Here is a 14,709-nt window from a genome sequence, read left to right as displayed (position 1 = left end):
TACTTAAAAAAAACCCTTTCCACTGATCATTGAAGTGACGTATGCAAAGTGACCCTTCAAAGTGCTGGGAGGAGGGGGAGTCAGAAAATATTTCTGTGAACTTTTGTAGAATTTTAATGCAGTTTCAAAATGGTCTTCTAAATGTAACAAAAATGAGCATGCTAGGAAAATAGTTATCCTTCATGCCTACAATAGACTATTTTCACAATCTGGAAATTATTTGCTTGTCTTGGTATCACTCATAAATGTTTTTACACAGCAGAGTGGTTTAGAGCATTTTCTCTTACTTAAAACCATCTTCATGACCCAGGAAATATTTGCAAAATATATAAGATGTTCTAACTTTTTCTTCAAGGGATGTTTTTGATCTCAACTGAAAGCCTTACTCCACTTTTCTAGCAGTCTGATAATATTTTCATGTGTCGCTAGTGATTTTGATCATAACATAGAAAAAATCAAACGTAAATTTTCTTGGCATTCTTTGACCAGAAATACAGACACATGAAAAAATCATTTGAATTTTCAAAAAAAAAAAAGGCACTTATTAGTCATATCTTAAAGAAAAGCATGTTAATGTTTTTTTCATCCTTTAATAAATAAATATTCAATAATTTCAGTCAATAAATTCTCTAGAATTATATATTTTATATAAGGACATTAACAGGTTTATCCTAACATAGTCCTAAATGAAACTAATTCTGCAATTTATTACTCTACCATGTTTTGTTTTGAAAAGTAGATTTATTTATACATATATATATATATATTTCTTAAAATAGGATTCGGTAGCTCAGCCATTGACGTTAACAACAGTTAATTTACTGCAGACTGTGGACAATAAATGGAAAAATGTAAGTATTCAGCTTCTAACCTTAATGAGGTATTATTTCTGTTGTAAAATCTCATAAGGGACTCATTGCAGAACTTTTTATATATTTCATGTATTCCACATAATTGTCTCAGAGAGATACAGTTATCCTTGAGAGATTTTAAAGGACTTTAAGATATTATTTGTGAATTTGCTGTTACCAAATAAGGATAATCTTGTGCCACTTTCAGGAATACTGAGTGATCTACCAACTCTCATAACTGGAGTATATATTGAGCATTTTTGCGTTGCAATTTAGCAGCAAAGAGGAGATGGCTATTCCTGACATTATTGGATGCCTATTTAAAACAAAAGTCATATGTAACCCAATGGAAGACATACACTGCCAAAATCATGCCCCAAAAAGTATGTGGACTTCAGATGTAATAGCCAATATGAATACCAAAAATTCCAGAAAGGCCAGAAACAGATTATCCAGCAGACACCATTGGACTCAGCAAAGGAATAAAATGATCCTGGAAATAACCTAAAATTAGACATGAAATCAGTAGTATTTGTAGCCTACAAGAAGATTAAATGTATTATATATGAGATTTTTTTTACTGTTTGCTTTTCTGCTTTTACTTTTTCACAAAATGCCCTACGCAGTTAAAACAGCTAAAATGTGAAGCTGAATAAATTACAGGGTAGTTGTTAAACTAACACATTGGGGAACTTCTAATCAGCACACTTAGAATATATTTCTAAAGTAATAGGAAGGTGCTTGCAAATAATTAGCTGTTGGGGAATATTAACAAATCAGCAACAATGCACTCAGAGGTACTTCAGCAAAAGAACACTTATGGCAGTATTCTGTAGAACCAGAAATTTCTGAGTTATTTATAAAACCAGAAAGTATGCCGAGTACAGGAAATCTTAAAAATTAAGAATCTGCTGTTCCAAGGGAATTAAGCTCGTTCACTTATTAGTCAATTTGTATGCTCACAATTTCATTCCAGCTGATAGTACTTAACAGTTAGAACAGGTATTTTTAATACAGTACCAGAACAATAAGGACTAATTGTTCTATTGGCAGAGAATTATGCTTGTGATTGCTTGCTATTTATTTATAGATTTTACCAGGTTTCTATACCACTCAGCTCAAAAGATTCAGTGGCTTACACTCCTCATTACATTAAGGAGAATGTATAATAAGAGTTTAAAGGACTACAAAAAGAAAAACCCAAGAAAACAATAAACTTCATCTCTATAACTTTTTAAAATTTGGGATATGCATGTAGGTCATCACTGATTTTATTATCTTTTTAGACATGGATGACATTTTTTTATTGCTAGTAATTGTTCAGCTTCAACAGTATCCCCACAAACATTTATAATGGAGTTAGCCCAAAGTTACAAGGCATTAGAATTGTTACATTTTATAGAATATTTTCTCACATCAGAGCACTCATGCTATTATCAAGCCTCCTTCCATCATTTTAAAATTATTAGATTATATAGTTTATAAAACAGTACACATGCCTTTCTTGATTTTGTTATGCAATAAACCAGTTAATGAATTGGCCTTTTTTGGGGTAATTAATTCAGGCCTATATGCTTTTAAAAAAATAAAAAGTGTCTGAAAATTTTTGTGGTTGTGAAACACATTTGAATTCAACATTGCAGAAGCAGTGCCTCAGTAAGGTAAAATTAATTTTTTGTCCAACTTTGAAATAATGGTCCTTGCTTTTCGTTGGATTATTAAACAGTATGGTTCAATTTCATTTAAAAATACCAGTTTAATTCCAAATGTTCTTTGTAATACCTAACGTGTTTGCAAATCACATTTGTATGCTCACAAATGACTTATCCACAGGCAGAAAATCCAATAACTCCAACTGCAGGACATCAAGGTCAGCAATCAGTAACTGATGTCATTCAACAACTCCTTGAATTGTCAGAGCCAGTGGAAAATAATCCTTCCCAGCCATCTAGTCAGCAACTCAGTATGGCTGTGGGAATCAACAGAGATATTTTGCAGGTAGGATAATCTGTTTGGAATCCTCACCTTGTCTTTTAGCATATTACAGTCTCCTTACTTGGAAGAAAGGAATAATCAAACCACCCCAGACTAATTTCTCTCTTGTGTGGATTCAGGAAATGCTATGTCTATGGAGATTCTCAATCGTCCAGGTCATGGTTGTTCCGAAGGTGCTGTTCCAAAGGCAACTGGACTTCCTTGGGTTTTTTTCTGGTTCTGAAGAAGCTTCTTGGATGAGAAGTGAAATAATGTCAAGGAAAAAAACCCAAGAAAGTTGAGTTGCTCTTTGGAAAACCATCTTTGGGACTTTGGCAGAGGTGCTTGAAATTCAGACTGCTCCTGGTGGCTGAAAACAGGACTATGTTTTGATTGTGATTTGTTTAGGAAGAAAACGTGCTGAATGCCCATGAGAGCATTACCCTCACTCAAATATTGCTACTTGAGTGCTGTCTTCTTACAAGAATGCCATTGGCAGTTGTTGGTACTTCTTCCCGCTGTGGGTTCACGGTTTTCAAAATACCTGTGAAACTCCGGTGTTAATAGGACAATAAAACATAGGAAGAAATGTATCTTAGAAGTGATAGCAATAGCACTTAGACATAGATACTGCTTCACAATACTTTACAGTCCTCTCTAAGCGGTTTACAGAGTCAGCATATTACCCCCAACAATCTGGGTTCTCATTCTACCTACCTCGGAAGGATGGAAGCTGAGTCAACCTTGAGCTTGGTGAGATTCAAACTGCCAAATTGTAGGTAGCTGGCAGTCAGTAGAAGTAGCCTGCAGTACTGCATTCCAACCACTGCACCTCCTTGGCTCATCATCTTAGAAATGATGATATGTGACAAAATGCTGTTTAAAATGAGCAGCGGAACATGAATGAGGTATTCATTATTCTACGTTGTTGAAGAAGGAAACCTTTCGGCAAATTTCTAGTTGTTTCTGGGTTGAAAGTATTAGAAGTTGTGCTTTCCCTTTTTGGCCAATTGGGTTGTTACTTTTGTTCGAAGCTTTACATTTTTACTGTGCTTTTCTTACTCTAGGGAATAGAGCAAACAGAAAGCTGTGAAGTGTTCAAATTGAGCTAGAATCGGAAAGGGTGAAATGAATCAGACATCTCTGAAAAACAAACCAGTTTAAAATAATCTTGTCTATTTGAAAGTTCCACGTGAATCTTGCTCTCAGTTTAATTCATTATGTTTGTCTTAGCAAGCCTTGGAAAATAGTGGGCTATCCTCAATACCAGTTTCAGCAAACACAGACTGCGGTGAAACGAAGACTCCTCCAAGTCCAGAAGAAACTGCAGATTCTCAGAATCTCTCTGGCCATCAAGTCAACTCCAACAATACGGAACAAGTTAAAGAGCGAGACAACCCAGAGAAAGTAGACAAAAAAGAGAAAAGGGTTCTGAAGAAAAAATCCCCATTTTTACCTGGTAAGGGTGAAAGGTTAATTCTGTCCCCTACAGTATACATAAGCAATATTTATTAGTATTTATGTTACCATCAATGTGTGAAAAGCTGGCATTGTATAGAATGCCTAGGAAATCTATATAGAATGCATGGCATTTTTAGGCACAGTATGGAATGACTGTGTTATTTTAATATATGTATAATACCTAGGCATTATGCAAAATGACAAGAACTATTTAGGCAAAGTATGAAAAAAGAGTCATGAAAAGGGTTAGGGTCAGAGTTGGGTTAGGGTTATTGATCTACTTGTTGCAACAAGGAAGGCTAGAATGGCATTTTAGCGGGAGTATTTCATACTTTGCCGGTTTGCCTTTTGGCATTGCATGAAAAGCATAGGAAATGATGAAATATTAAACATTTCATACTTTGACGTCCCATTTGTTGGCATTCTATAAATTTCCTAGTGTTCTATAAAATGCCAAATTTCACACATGAATGGCAACATACACTGTATAACCATTATTTAGCAATATATAGCGTAGCATTATCACTGCTGGTTGCCTTTCTGTATAATACTACAAGCTGAATATATCCTTTCTGTTCACTATTTGACAGGTTTCTCAAGTAAAAAAAAGTCTCCATAGACATTGCATTGTGTAAATATTTTCTATTTAGAGCTAGCATATCTAGCAAATTGTAGGATCCAGGCATACTGTACTGTACTGTACTGTAAAGGGTCATTCCTATCTAGCTGACCTCTAAACAGGTAGGAAAAGATGAAAAAAATAAGGAGAAAGCCCTCCGTTCTGCCCCAGGTTCTATTCCAGACCAGTGGTGGGTTCCTACCGGTTTGGACTGGTTTGGCTGAACCGGTAGTGGTTTGGTGGCCTGGGTTGCTGGAACTGGCAGCGACCCATGCCTGCCACGCCCCCGAACCGGTTTTCCGGGTGGCACCGGAGGTGCCGCCATCTTGTTTTTCAGTTCTGCACATGCGCACATCAAGCATGCTCATCCACGCAGCATGCCCATGAGTGAACTGGCAGTAGTGCCTGCCGGAATCCACCCCTGTTCCAGACTTATGCATGCTGAGAGAAAGGGCAGTCTCCACTAGATACAAAGAGAGCCCTTAAAATCTGCATAATCATTTGGAGAATGTTGTCAAAAGGTGTCTCTCCAGAATGCATTGTGAAAGTCTAGAGAGATCTGGAAAAGTATAATTCAGGAAGAAATGCAGACATACCTTTACAGGAACTGCTGTCAGATCTCAAGTCAACTTACAGAACCCTTTACTTTTATTAATTCATAGTGTAGCTATAACAGACTGTTTCAGGGAAGCATTATTTCTCTAATAGTGAGCAATTCAGTCTACCAATTAATGTCACAGTTGCTAGATGACATTTGCCAAAATGTAACCTTCAGTGCATTTCAAATTCCAGTCTTTTTTTTTTTCCTTTCACAATTAGCATGTCAACCTTTTCAAATTGTTTACTCTAAAATTATATTTCAGGTTCCATACGTGAGGAGAATGGAATACGATGGCATATTTGCCCATACTGCTCTAAGGAATTTAAAAAACCCAGTGATCTCGTACGGCATATACGCATTCACACTCATGAAAAGCCATTCAAATGTCCACAGTGTTTCCGGGCCTTTGCTGTGAAGAGTACTCTCACGGCGCATATAAAAACGCACACGGGAATTAAGGCTTTTAAGTGTCAGTACTGTATGAAGTGCTTTTCTACCTCAGGAAGTTTGAAAGTACATATTCGCTTGCATACAGGTAAAGTCTTGCAACTGGACTTCTGATGTTTTGAAGCCCTGCTTATGTTTAATCTTAGCAAAAAAACAATATGAAAATGTTCTATGTCATAACCCTACTTGCTTGTCAGCTGTGTTCAGATCAAACATAGCACAGCAGAACCAACAGTGTCAGGTTTTCATTGTAAAATATAACTGTTGCTTACGTATGTTAAATTTAATATACATCAACCCAGAAAGAAAGGACCAATATAACTATAAATTGTGTACTGTTGACTTTCTCTGGGATCATATTACTGTGTTTGTGCAGACAAGTGGTGGAGACTTTGGATCTAATTTGGCTACTGTGGAGCCTTAAGCAACACCTTATTTAAAGTGTCTATGGAGATTCTCAATCGTCGTGATTGTCCCAAAGGTGTTTTTCCAAAAGAAACCTGGACTTTTTGGAAGAACGTCTGGTTGCCTTTTGGAAAAACACCTTTGGAGCCTTATCCGAAGCCTTATCCTTACCTCATACAGGCAGGCATCTTAGTTAAGGTGCTGGGTAAACTCTATTTTTAGCCTTTGATGAAGGCCTGGGCCAGTCAGGATTTTTGGGGTACTTTCTATGCTCAGAGGAAAGATTTTGAGCAGTTATCTTGCACATCTTTAACTTACATATACAGCTGTACTTTGTTTTCTCTGCATGTTGCACATTGGGGCAAGGAGTGGATAAGTGAAGCTTGTATTTTTGTGGAAAGCATTTGTTCTCTGTCGTAATTCTACAAGGCCATCTATGTTCACGTGCTGGGGAAAGCAGGCTTTGTCTTGGTAATATTATAAGTTTAATTATAAATAGTCGAATTTTTTTACGGCAAAGCTTTTGAATGAGTTAAGCATATTTGATTATTTACCTTATCATCTTTTTATCTATTTTTAGAAGTTGGAATAAAGACGTAATCTCTTTGTCTTTTGTAGGTATTAGACCCTTTGCTTGTCCACACTGTGACAAAAAGTTTCGAACTTCAGGTCACAGAAAGACACACATTGCTTCCCACTTTAAACATACTGAACTGAGAAAGATGCGGCATCAGCGGAAACCTGCAAAAATTCGAATAGGCAAGAGCAATGTGCCAGTACCTGATATTCCTTTACAAGAACCAATCCTCATCACAGATTTAGGTAAAGTGTATAACATAATTTTGCTGGAAGAAATCATGCATTATCTTTTAAAAGGGTTCTTAAAATTGATACATAGGAATATTTCTAATGGCCCAATTTGTAAATATTTTATTCACATAAATTAAAGGCTAGTGCTATGCTGCACCTTTGGAGACAAAATAACGCTGCGGAGTGGGTGTGCTTACAAATGTAAAACCAGCCTTCAATTTCTTAAATATGTCTGGTTCCTAGACCTGCATGGAAGAGGTAGAGGATAGCCATGTGCTCCTAGAAAAGGCATGGCTGATTTAAGAAGTTGTTGCATTCATAAGCACAGGTGTTTGAAAGTTCCATTATGTCTCTGAATCTGATACATTGAATAATGTTACTGCTAAAGTATTTAATTTTGAAAATGATCATTGGCCTAGCCCTAGTACAATGTATTGCTCTCCTGAGAATTTTATATACATTAAGGGGGGGAGGAGTAATTATGAAAAAAACATAATTTTGATTTCTGTTTAGGAACCAGAATATAGTCAACATTGGAAGGATTTTTTTTTTGCTTTAAAACAGCATTAATCTGCCATTCTCTCTGCAGGTCTTATTCAGCCAATCCCAAGGAATAGCCAATTTTTCCAAAATTATTTCAATAATAATTTTGTGAATGAAGCAGACCGGCCATACAAATGTTATTACTGTCACAGAGCTTATAAGAAGTCTTGTCATCTTAAACAACATATCCGGTAAATTAAACTGAAAAAATTATGTTTTGGAATGGACTTTATAATTACCAGACTTGAATGTTGTTAGACCTCTGGAAGAGATCTAAAACAGGCAGTGCATGCAAGGAGATCTAGGCAAATTTCTGAACTAGAGGAGTTTAAGAATGGAAAATATTTTAAAACAGAAAACTTCTTATCTCACTATAGAAAATGTGTTATCCCTGCCAAAGATGACGTTGCAAATTCTGCTGCACCTGTGAAATTCATTCTATTCAAAAACATGTCAGTGCAAAGAAGGGGAGTTCTCAATTAACTGAACTTCATTGAAATACAAAAAAATAGTCAAGGCAAAAGATAAACCATGGATGAGCACTTAAAATTTGCTGAGCATAATTAGTGATAAGTCCCGATTTGGGGTTAAGAGGAGAAGAAAATAAAAGGAAAAGGGAATAGAGTAGGAATTTGAATAAGAGATTGTTGCAGGTGCCATTTCTCATAATTTATTTGTCTCCTTTTCTCTTTTAATTGCTATTTATTTAGTATTTATTTCCCTTATCTATTCCTCTGACTTTGATTTTCTTTGATGTGTTTCAAAGATCACACACGGGTGAAAAACCATTCAAATGTTCTCAGTGTGGAAGAGGCTTTGTATCAGCAGGAGTGCTAAAAGCACATATTCGAACACACACTGGATTAAAAGCATTCAAGTGTCTTATATGCAATGGAGCGTTCACCACTGGCGGGAGCCTGCGGAGGCACATGGGCATCCATAATGACCTTCGACCCTATATGTGCCCATATTGTCAAAAAACATTCAAAACCTCATTAAACTGCAAAAAACATATGAAAACGCACAGGTTTGTATATCTTGAAATTCAATCCTGAACTATAATTAATTCCAGTTGTTATAAGGTGCTCTTTTGAAATTCTATGGGGCCTGCCAGTGAATTCAAGTTGTTGAAAGAACTTTTAGGGCATTTTTTTTTCCAGAGACTGGGAACCTAGTTTGAATTACAAACAACTATTTTAATGAGTAGATCAGTTTAAAAGTGAAAATAACAGGATGAGAAAAAGCAAAAAGTCTAATTATCACTTGATTTTTAAATATATTTATTGTGGGTATAATATTGCTAAATATATTTCTTTCTGCTAATTTGGTAACTTCTTATTAACTAATACCTTGTTATTTCTCTTAGCTTCATTAGTACTTTCAAGTTTATAGTATAGCAGAAGTACAAATGTGGGCAGATTGGGGAAATTCAGGAAGTGTCTCAATTTAGATATATTGAATGATTTGCTTATATTACATCAAGTTTGTTTCAGTTCAACCACATAAATAGATTTTCTCCATGATCTGTCCCTAACCTAATCCTTCAGGCCTTTCAATTATTTACCTCTTGCTGCTTTGACTGAGTCCATCCACCTTACTTTGGTTTTCCTTTTGTTCCACCTTTTCCAACATTAAGGAAGAGCCGCCTTTAGAGACATAACTTTGCATAATGCATCCCAAGTTCTAATGTGTTGACATTGCAAAAATGTTTTTTTTCCTTTTCTTCTAGGTATGAGCTCGCCCAGCAGCTTCAGCAACATCAGCAAGCTGCTTCCATTGATGACACAGCTGTAGATCAGCAGAATATACATGTTTCTACTCAAATGCAAGTGGAAATTGAAAGTGAAGAGCTGCAGCAAACTGAAGCTGTTGCAACAGATCAAGAAGCTATTTTAGATTTAGAACAGCAGCAGGTTGTTGACACTGAAGAAGCTGGACTCAGGCCTCAGTTGACTGATCAGTCATTAGGTCAAGAGGAAGGTAAACTACTGAGTATACTGATTACAGGATTAAAATCTATAGGGTTGTATCATTGGTGATAACAATGGGCTAAGGCATGGGTGTCAAACTCACGACATCACGTTGCTGTCATGTGACATTTTGTGATATTTTTCCCCTTCATGGAGCTGGGATGGGTGTGGCCTGTGTGTGATGCATCCGGCCCGTGGACTGCCAGTTTGACACCCCTGAGCTAAGATGTTAATTAAGTATTGTAGTGCCTGGATCAAGGTTTTTCCTAAGAAAAGAGGATAAGTGTATATTAAATGTCCAAATTCCAGATTTCGAATTTCTTTTCTTAGCAGCACTTTTACAGCATTTCAAAGATACTTTGGAGATAAATGAAATGTAAATAATAGTAAAGTGGCAAAGTCACTTAATATCAAAGTAGAAAATAATTAGACTTTTATAATTTCCTGTTTACTCAACATCTTTTTTCAGTTAAAGTAACCCTCAATTTAATGTATTTTATTTGTGAACTTTGGAAGCGAACAGACAGAATTTGTCCTATGTAGAGATAGATTTAGAGCGATGTAAAAATACTCATAACGTTTGTCTATACAGTGTATATCTCTATGAAATATTGTCTTCCAATCTATCCATGTATGTCACTATTTTATGCATGGGTAAAATCACTTGGAAATTTAACAGATATTTTGCTTTTCTCCATTAATCTGTTAAATCAAGGATTTTTTTTTTGTTAAACAGCTTCCGCAGCAACTACTGAACTACTTAATGTCATTTCCTTTTCAAATATATATATTTAATTTCAGATAGATTTGTAACATCCCAGCATGCACTGCAAGAAAATATAAACCAGTTTGAGCAGCAAACTATCGTACAGCAATCATTTGATCAGCAAGGATTATCACAAGGTTGGTAAAGATACAGCCATTTTAACGGTGTCAGACAGTATTTTTGTTGCACTTGCAAGCTTCATGAGCAATTTATTTCAATTCCAAAATGTCATATATAGAAGGCAGTAAGAATTTACATAGTTGCATTGATAGAGGCTAAAGTCCAGTTATTTATTTATTTTTAATTGCTAATCGGTGAACCTTAATGTTTATTTTCCCTGTTCCATCCAAAGGTGGTAATACTTTGTAGATGAAAATTCTCCTCAGACAGAGGTAGGATCATAATAGAAGCTTCCAACAAGAGAAAGGATGGCAATTTCCTACATCCCCCACCCCCAAGTAGTGTTCTAAAGGTGTTTAGTTTTTATGTACACTGGTTGTGCTGGGGTCTTGAGCTAGATTGATCTTCAGCAGTAATAAATTTGCATAAAATACAAAACTGCATCCATCCTTTTGCATTTAGAATTAGAATGCCTACTGAATCATTGGTGCAGTTTTTGCTTTAAAAAAATAATTATATTTGACCAAGGACCTTAAAATGAAAATACCTAAAAAATGCTAGAGAAGGAATAATTAAAGTGTATATTGTACACAATTCCTATTCAACTTGGAATACCCTCTACAGATTTTCCATACTTTGGAGTTTCCTTGAAGTTCCTGGAGCCCTTCAGAAATTTTGAATTTCAGGTAGGTGTGTATGGACACATGCGTTTAAAATGGTGGACCCTATCCCTTTGTCTGGATATGTGTTCCATTCTTTCCCATTTTCCTTTCTACTAGTCAGAGAGGAAAATTCAGTTCAGGTCATTGTTTCTTTACTTCTTTGTTCTGATAGACAACATTGTTTTTAGGTATCACTCGTTGATCCATAGGAAAAACATTACCTGATCTGTTATTAGATGACAGTTCAAGTTCAAACAGTTTCTCCTGCTGTTTCCACAGTTCTTTACATGTCATAGTTGGTCTTCCTGATGGATAGCTTTAAGATCCATAAGGAATAACACTCAGAAATAGCACATATGTGATGTGAGGAACTGTTCCTGGAAGAAAAAAGGAGCAGAATCATTAAAATGACTTCTGTTATAACTATGATTGTTACATTATAGCCTTTTGGTAGATTGTTTTTGCACTCTTCAGAGTATAGAATATATGATATTTTCTCACTGCAAGAGCCTTTGAGTACAGTTAATCAAATCTAAATGTGATACAATTCCATTAAAATAAAGGAAAAGTTTATAGAAATCTTAACAGCTTAAAGGTTTGACCCATATCTCATCTGTATGATGCATATATATAAACTAGCATCTCAGTTTCAATTTCTTTAAATATTATAAAGGCTCTTTCGTTAATATTTTCCATAACATAGTTTTGTTTGAAGAATTATTGTATTTTCTGTTTTATAAACAGGAGATTCGTTAGTTCTGGGACCTTTTTTTGTATGAATACAAGTGCTGAAATAGACATGTTATTTTAAAATAAAATCAGTGGCAGAGCACACAGGATTTGAATACTTTTGTCTCTTCCATGAATACTAAGAATTAAAATGCCGATCTTTTTTTCTCTTAAACAATTGATTTTTAGATGTGAACAAACTCAACTTCTCACTGTTTCCACTATTGTTCTCTGCATAGAACAATAATTAAATGACTCACACTAACTGTTGACCCTATTATTAATCATACTGTGATTAATAAATTTGGTCTATTGAACCATGGCTTAATAAACCAGGATATAAATATAAATTTCATGTGCTCAATTTTATTTTATTTTCTTTGCCATTTGATTCAGATAGGACAGTAATCCAGATTGTGGTTTGTCAGTTAATTCAATTTAGCAAACCCAACCATTATAGCTTAGTATCAACTTGAACACTATGACTTTTTCAATAATTTAAAAATTCTGATTTAATGTCATATGCAAGCATTAGTTGAACAGATAGCTCAGCCGACCTCCTGGGTAAGTTGACCTGCCACAGTTAATTTTACAGCATGGGCTTTCCATCAAATATTTACTCTCATTCACTTTCTAGGCAAAGGAAAATTTTAAACACAGTGTTAGATATCAGTGCCCAGACATTGACCCAAAAAAAAAAGTGCTATTTACATTGGCTGGCTAAAAACAAAACCAATTTCCAAATTGAGAAATAATGAGTTTCATGCAATTCCTAACAAAGTCTATCCTACAGCAAGAGTTGAGTTGCTGAATTCCATGGCTAAATATGGGTGCTTGTTTATCACTTGTTTCATCATGAAAGGATATCTATATGTGGTACCCCAGCCATCAAAGATACTACTCGGGCTTCGTTCAACTATCAGCTCTATACCCTCTTTAGGCTTAGATATTTTAAATCCCTATTTGAAACAATATCCCCTTGAGGCCTGGATCGTAGCTTGTTCTATTTGATTGTAATATATAAATTCTGAGCAGAACAGCTAACACTAGGCAGTTCAGCTAAAAATCCATTATATTGAACAGATTTGTTCTTTTATGTAAAGGCGAAGTATTTTATGTAAAGGCGAAGTATTTATCCAAAATTTCATTTTTTATTTAATATGTATGTATTTTATTATTTTCTCCTACCTATTTTATTTTTGAAATAGACCTTGTATTTCTCCTTTTTTTATTTTGTCTGACATGGTTATAATACTACTTTGGTAATAATACCACTTTGGTAGTACTACTAACAATTAACAGTTTGGGAGCCACTCATTGTGATTCTTAATCTAAATTGGCCATTCATTATTTCTAAATGTAGTTATTTTTAAATCTGCTTTAAAGATGGATTTCATATCCTGATATAAGAATTTATTAACCACAGTTTTCCCAGTTTGAACCAATGGAAGGCTTCCTGATTGGTTTTTCAATATATCTGAAGAGCAGAAAGGGATTAAAAAGTGGTTCATATAAACCTCATGCATATCCTGGTTTATGCAGCCAAGATTTCATTATTCAAATTTGCCTATTGTGAAGAATAAAAAGCCCTCAGATTCAGCTGCTATATAATAACACTTAGCAAAAAAATTTCCAATCTGCTTTAAAGACTTCCAGGTCAATGGTAGCCATGGATTTTGTAACAAGTAAATATGGAAGGTTTTTGCATCTTCCATTCACGGCATTTTCAACAGTTCTTTCTTTTTAATGGAACTCTGTTCTTTCTAAGAAAAGGAAGCAGTAGCAGAGAAACAGTGATTTCAAAGAGAGAGTGCTTTTCAGTGTGTAGTGTCACACTTGTAAATTGCATCATTTAAAAGGAGGAAACAATGCTCAAGGTCAGTGATGGTGAACCTTTTCGGCACCGAGTGCCAAAACCCAAATGCGCTTATATGCACAGGAAACTCAAAGACCAGCTAGCCGGAGTGTGCATGAGTGTTTTTTGGCTGTTTTTCAGACCGTTTTCAGGCCATTTTGGGGGCTGGTCTCAGGCTGTTTTCGGCCTGAAAAACAGCCCAAAAATGGCCTGGAAAACAGTCTATTTTTGGGGCCGTTTTTAGCCTATTTTCAGGCCATTTTCAGCTGTCCACAAAGACCAGCTGGCCGGCGTGCCACAATCCAGAAGAGCACCTGGTGATGGCACGCATGCCCACAGAGAGGGCTCTGCGTGCCAGCTCTGGCACACGTGCCATAGGTTCGCCATCACGGCTCTAGGTTGAAGATTCAGTTTGAGGAGAATTGTTGTCTGATTATTTTTTCCTTGGATTAGTGCACACACTTATGTCCATATTTATTCCTGCTTTATTTGGTGGGTAATAAGGAAGATAAAGGGTAACGGGTCAACCTCTTAGACACATGCATGTGTACATAAATTCAAAATTTGAATGGCTCTGAGTTAAAGGAAACTTCAATTTATGTTCTGTGGAGATTACTGTAAAAAAGAAGGAAAATGAAAGGTAAGTGGCCTTAACTTTGGCTATTTAGTAAATTTTTCCACATTTGTTCTTTTCTTCTAGGTTTGGCAAATATAGTTTCTATTTTTCCATAGCCCTTATTATAATAATGAGCTATTATTACATTGTTATTCATCTGATATTGCCGATTTTATGGATCCCTGTTTTTCTATAGCAAATACGTAGGGTTGATTAAATGACATTAAGTTAGCATGACCACACGTGTCCCCTATGTCACACTATCTCTAGCGATAATCCG

At 35.6% G+C, this 14,709-nt stretch overlaps 1 protein-coding gene across 5 annotated transcripts in view; it reads left to right on the top strand.

The window, feature by feature from the left end:
- ZNF236 (zinc finger protein 236) overlaps window positions 1-14,709 on the top strand; it is a 66,482-nt gene that overhangs the window by 11,277 nt on the left and 40,496 nt on the right. For all 5 annotated transcript variants that reach the window (XM_081950125.1, XM_081950124.1, XM_081950126.1 and 2 more), the window contains 9 exons: window positions 780-851; window positions 2,685-2,849; window positions 4,059-4,284; window positions 5,769-6,041; window positions 6,977-7,180; window positions 7,758-7,902; window positions 8,478-8,738; window positions 9,441-9,691; window positions 10,483-10,584. In XM_081950125.1, the coding sequence (XP_081806251.1) occupies window positions 780-851; window positions 2,685-2,849; window positions 4,059-4,284; window positions 5,769-6,041; window positions 6,977-7,180; window positions 7,758-7,902; window positions 8,478-8,738; window positions 9,441-9,691; window positions 10,483-10,584 (1,699 nt within the window). The remainder of the gene's footprint in view (window positions 1-779; window positions 852-2,684; window positions 2,850-4,058; window positions 4,285-5,768; window positions 6,042-6,976; window positions 7,181-7,757; window positions 7,903-8,477; window positions 8,739-9,440; window positions 9,692-10,482; window positions 10,585-14,709) is intronic.

This window comes from Natrix helvetica, assembly GCF_964273705.1.
Source record: "Natrix helvetica genome assembly, chromosome: 4".
NCBI lineage: Eukaryota > Metazoa > Chordata > Lepidosauria > Squamata > Natricidae > Natrix > Natrix helvetica.
The sequence above is the reverse complement of the archived record's forward strand: the minus strand, read 5'-3'. Positions and strand labels throughout refer to the sequence as shown.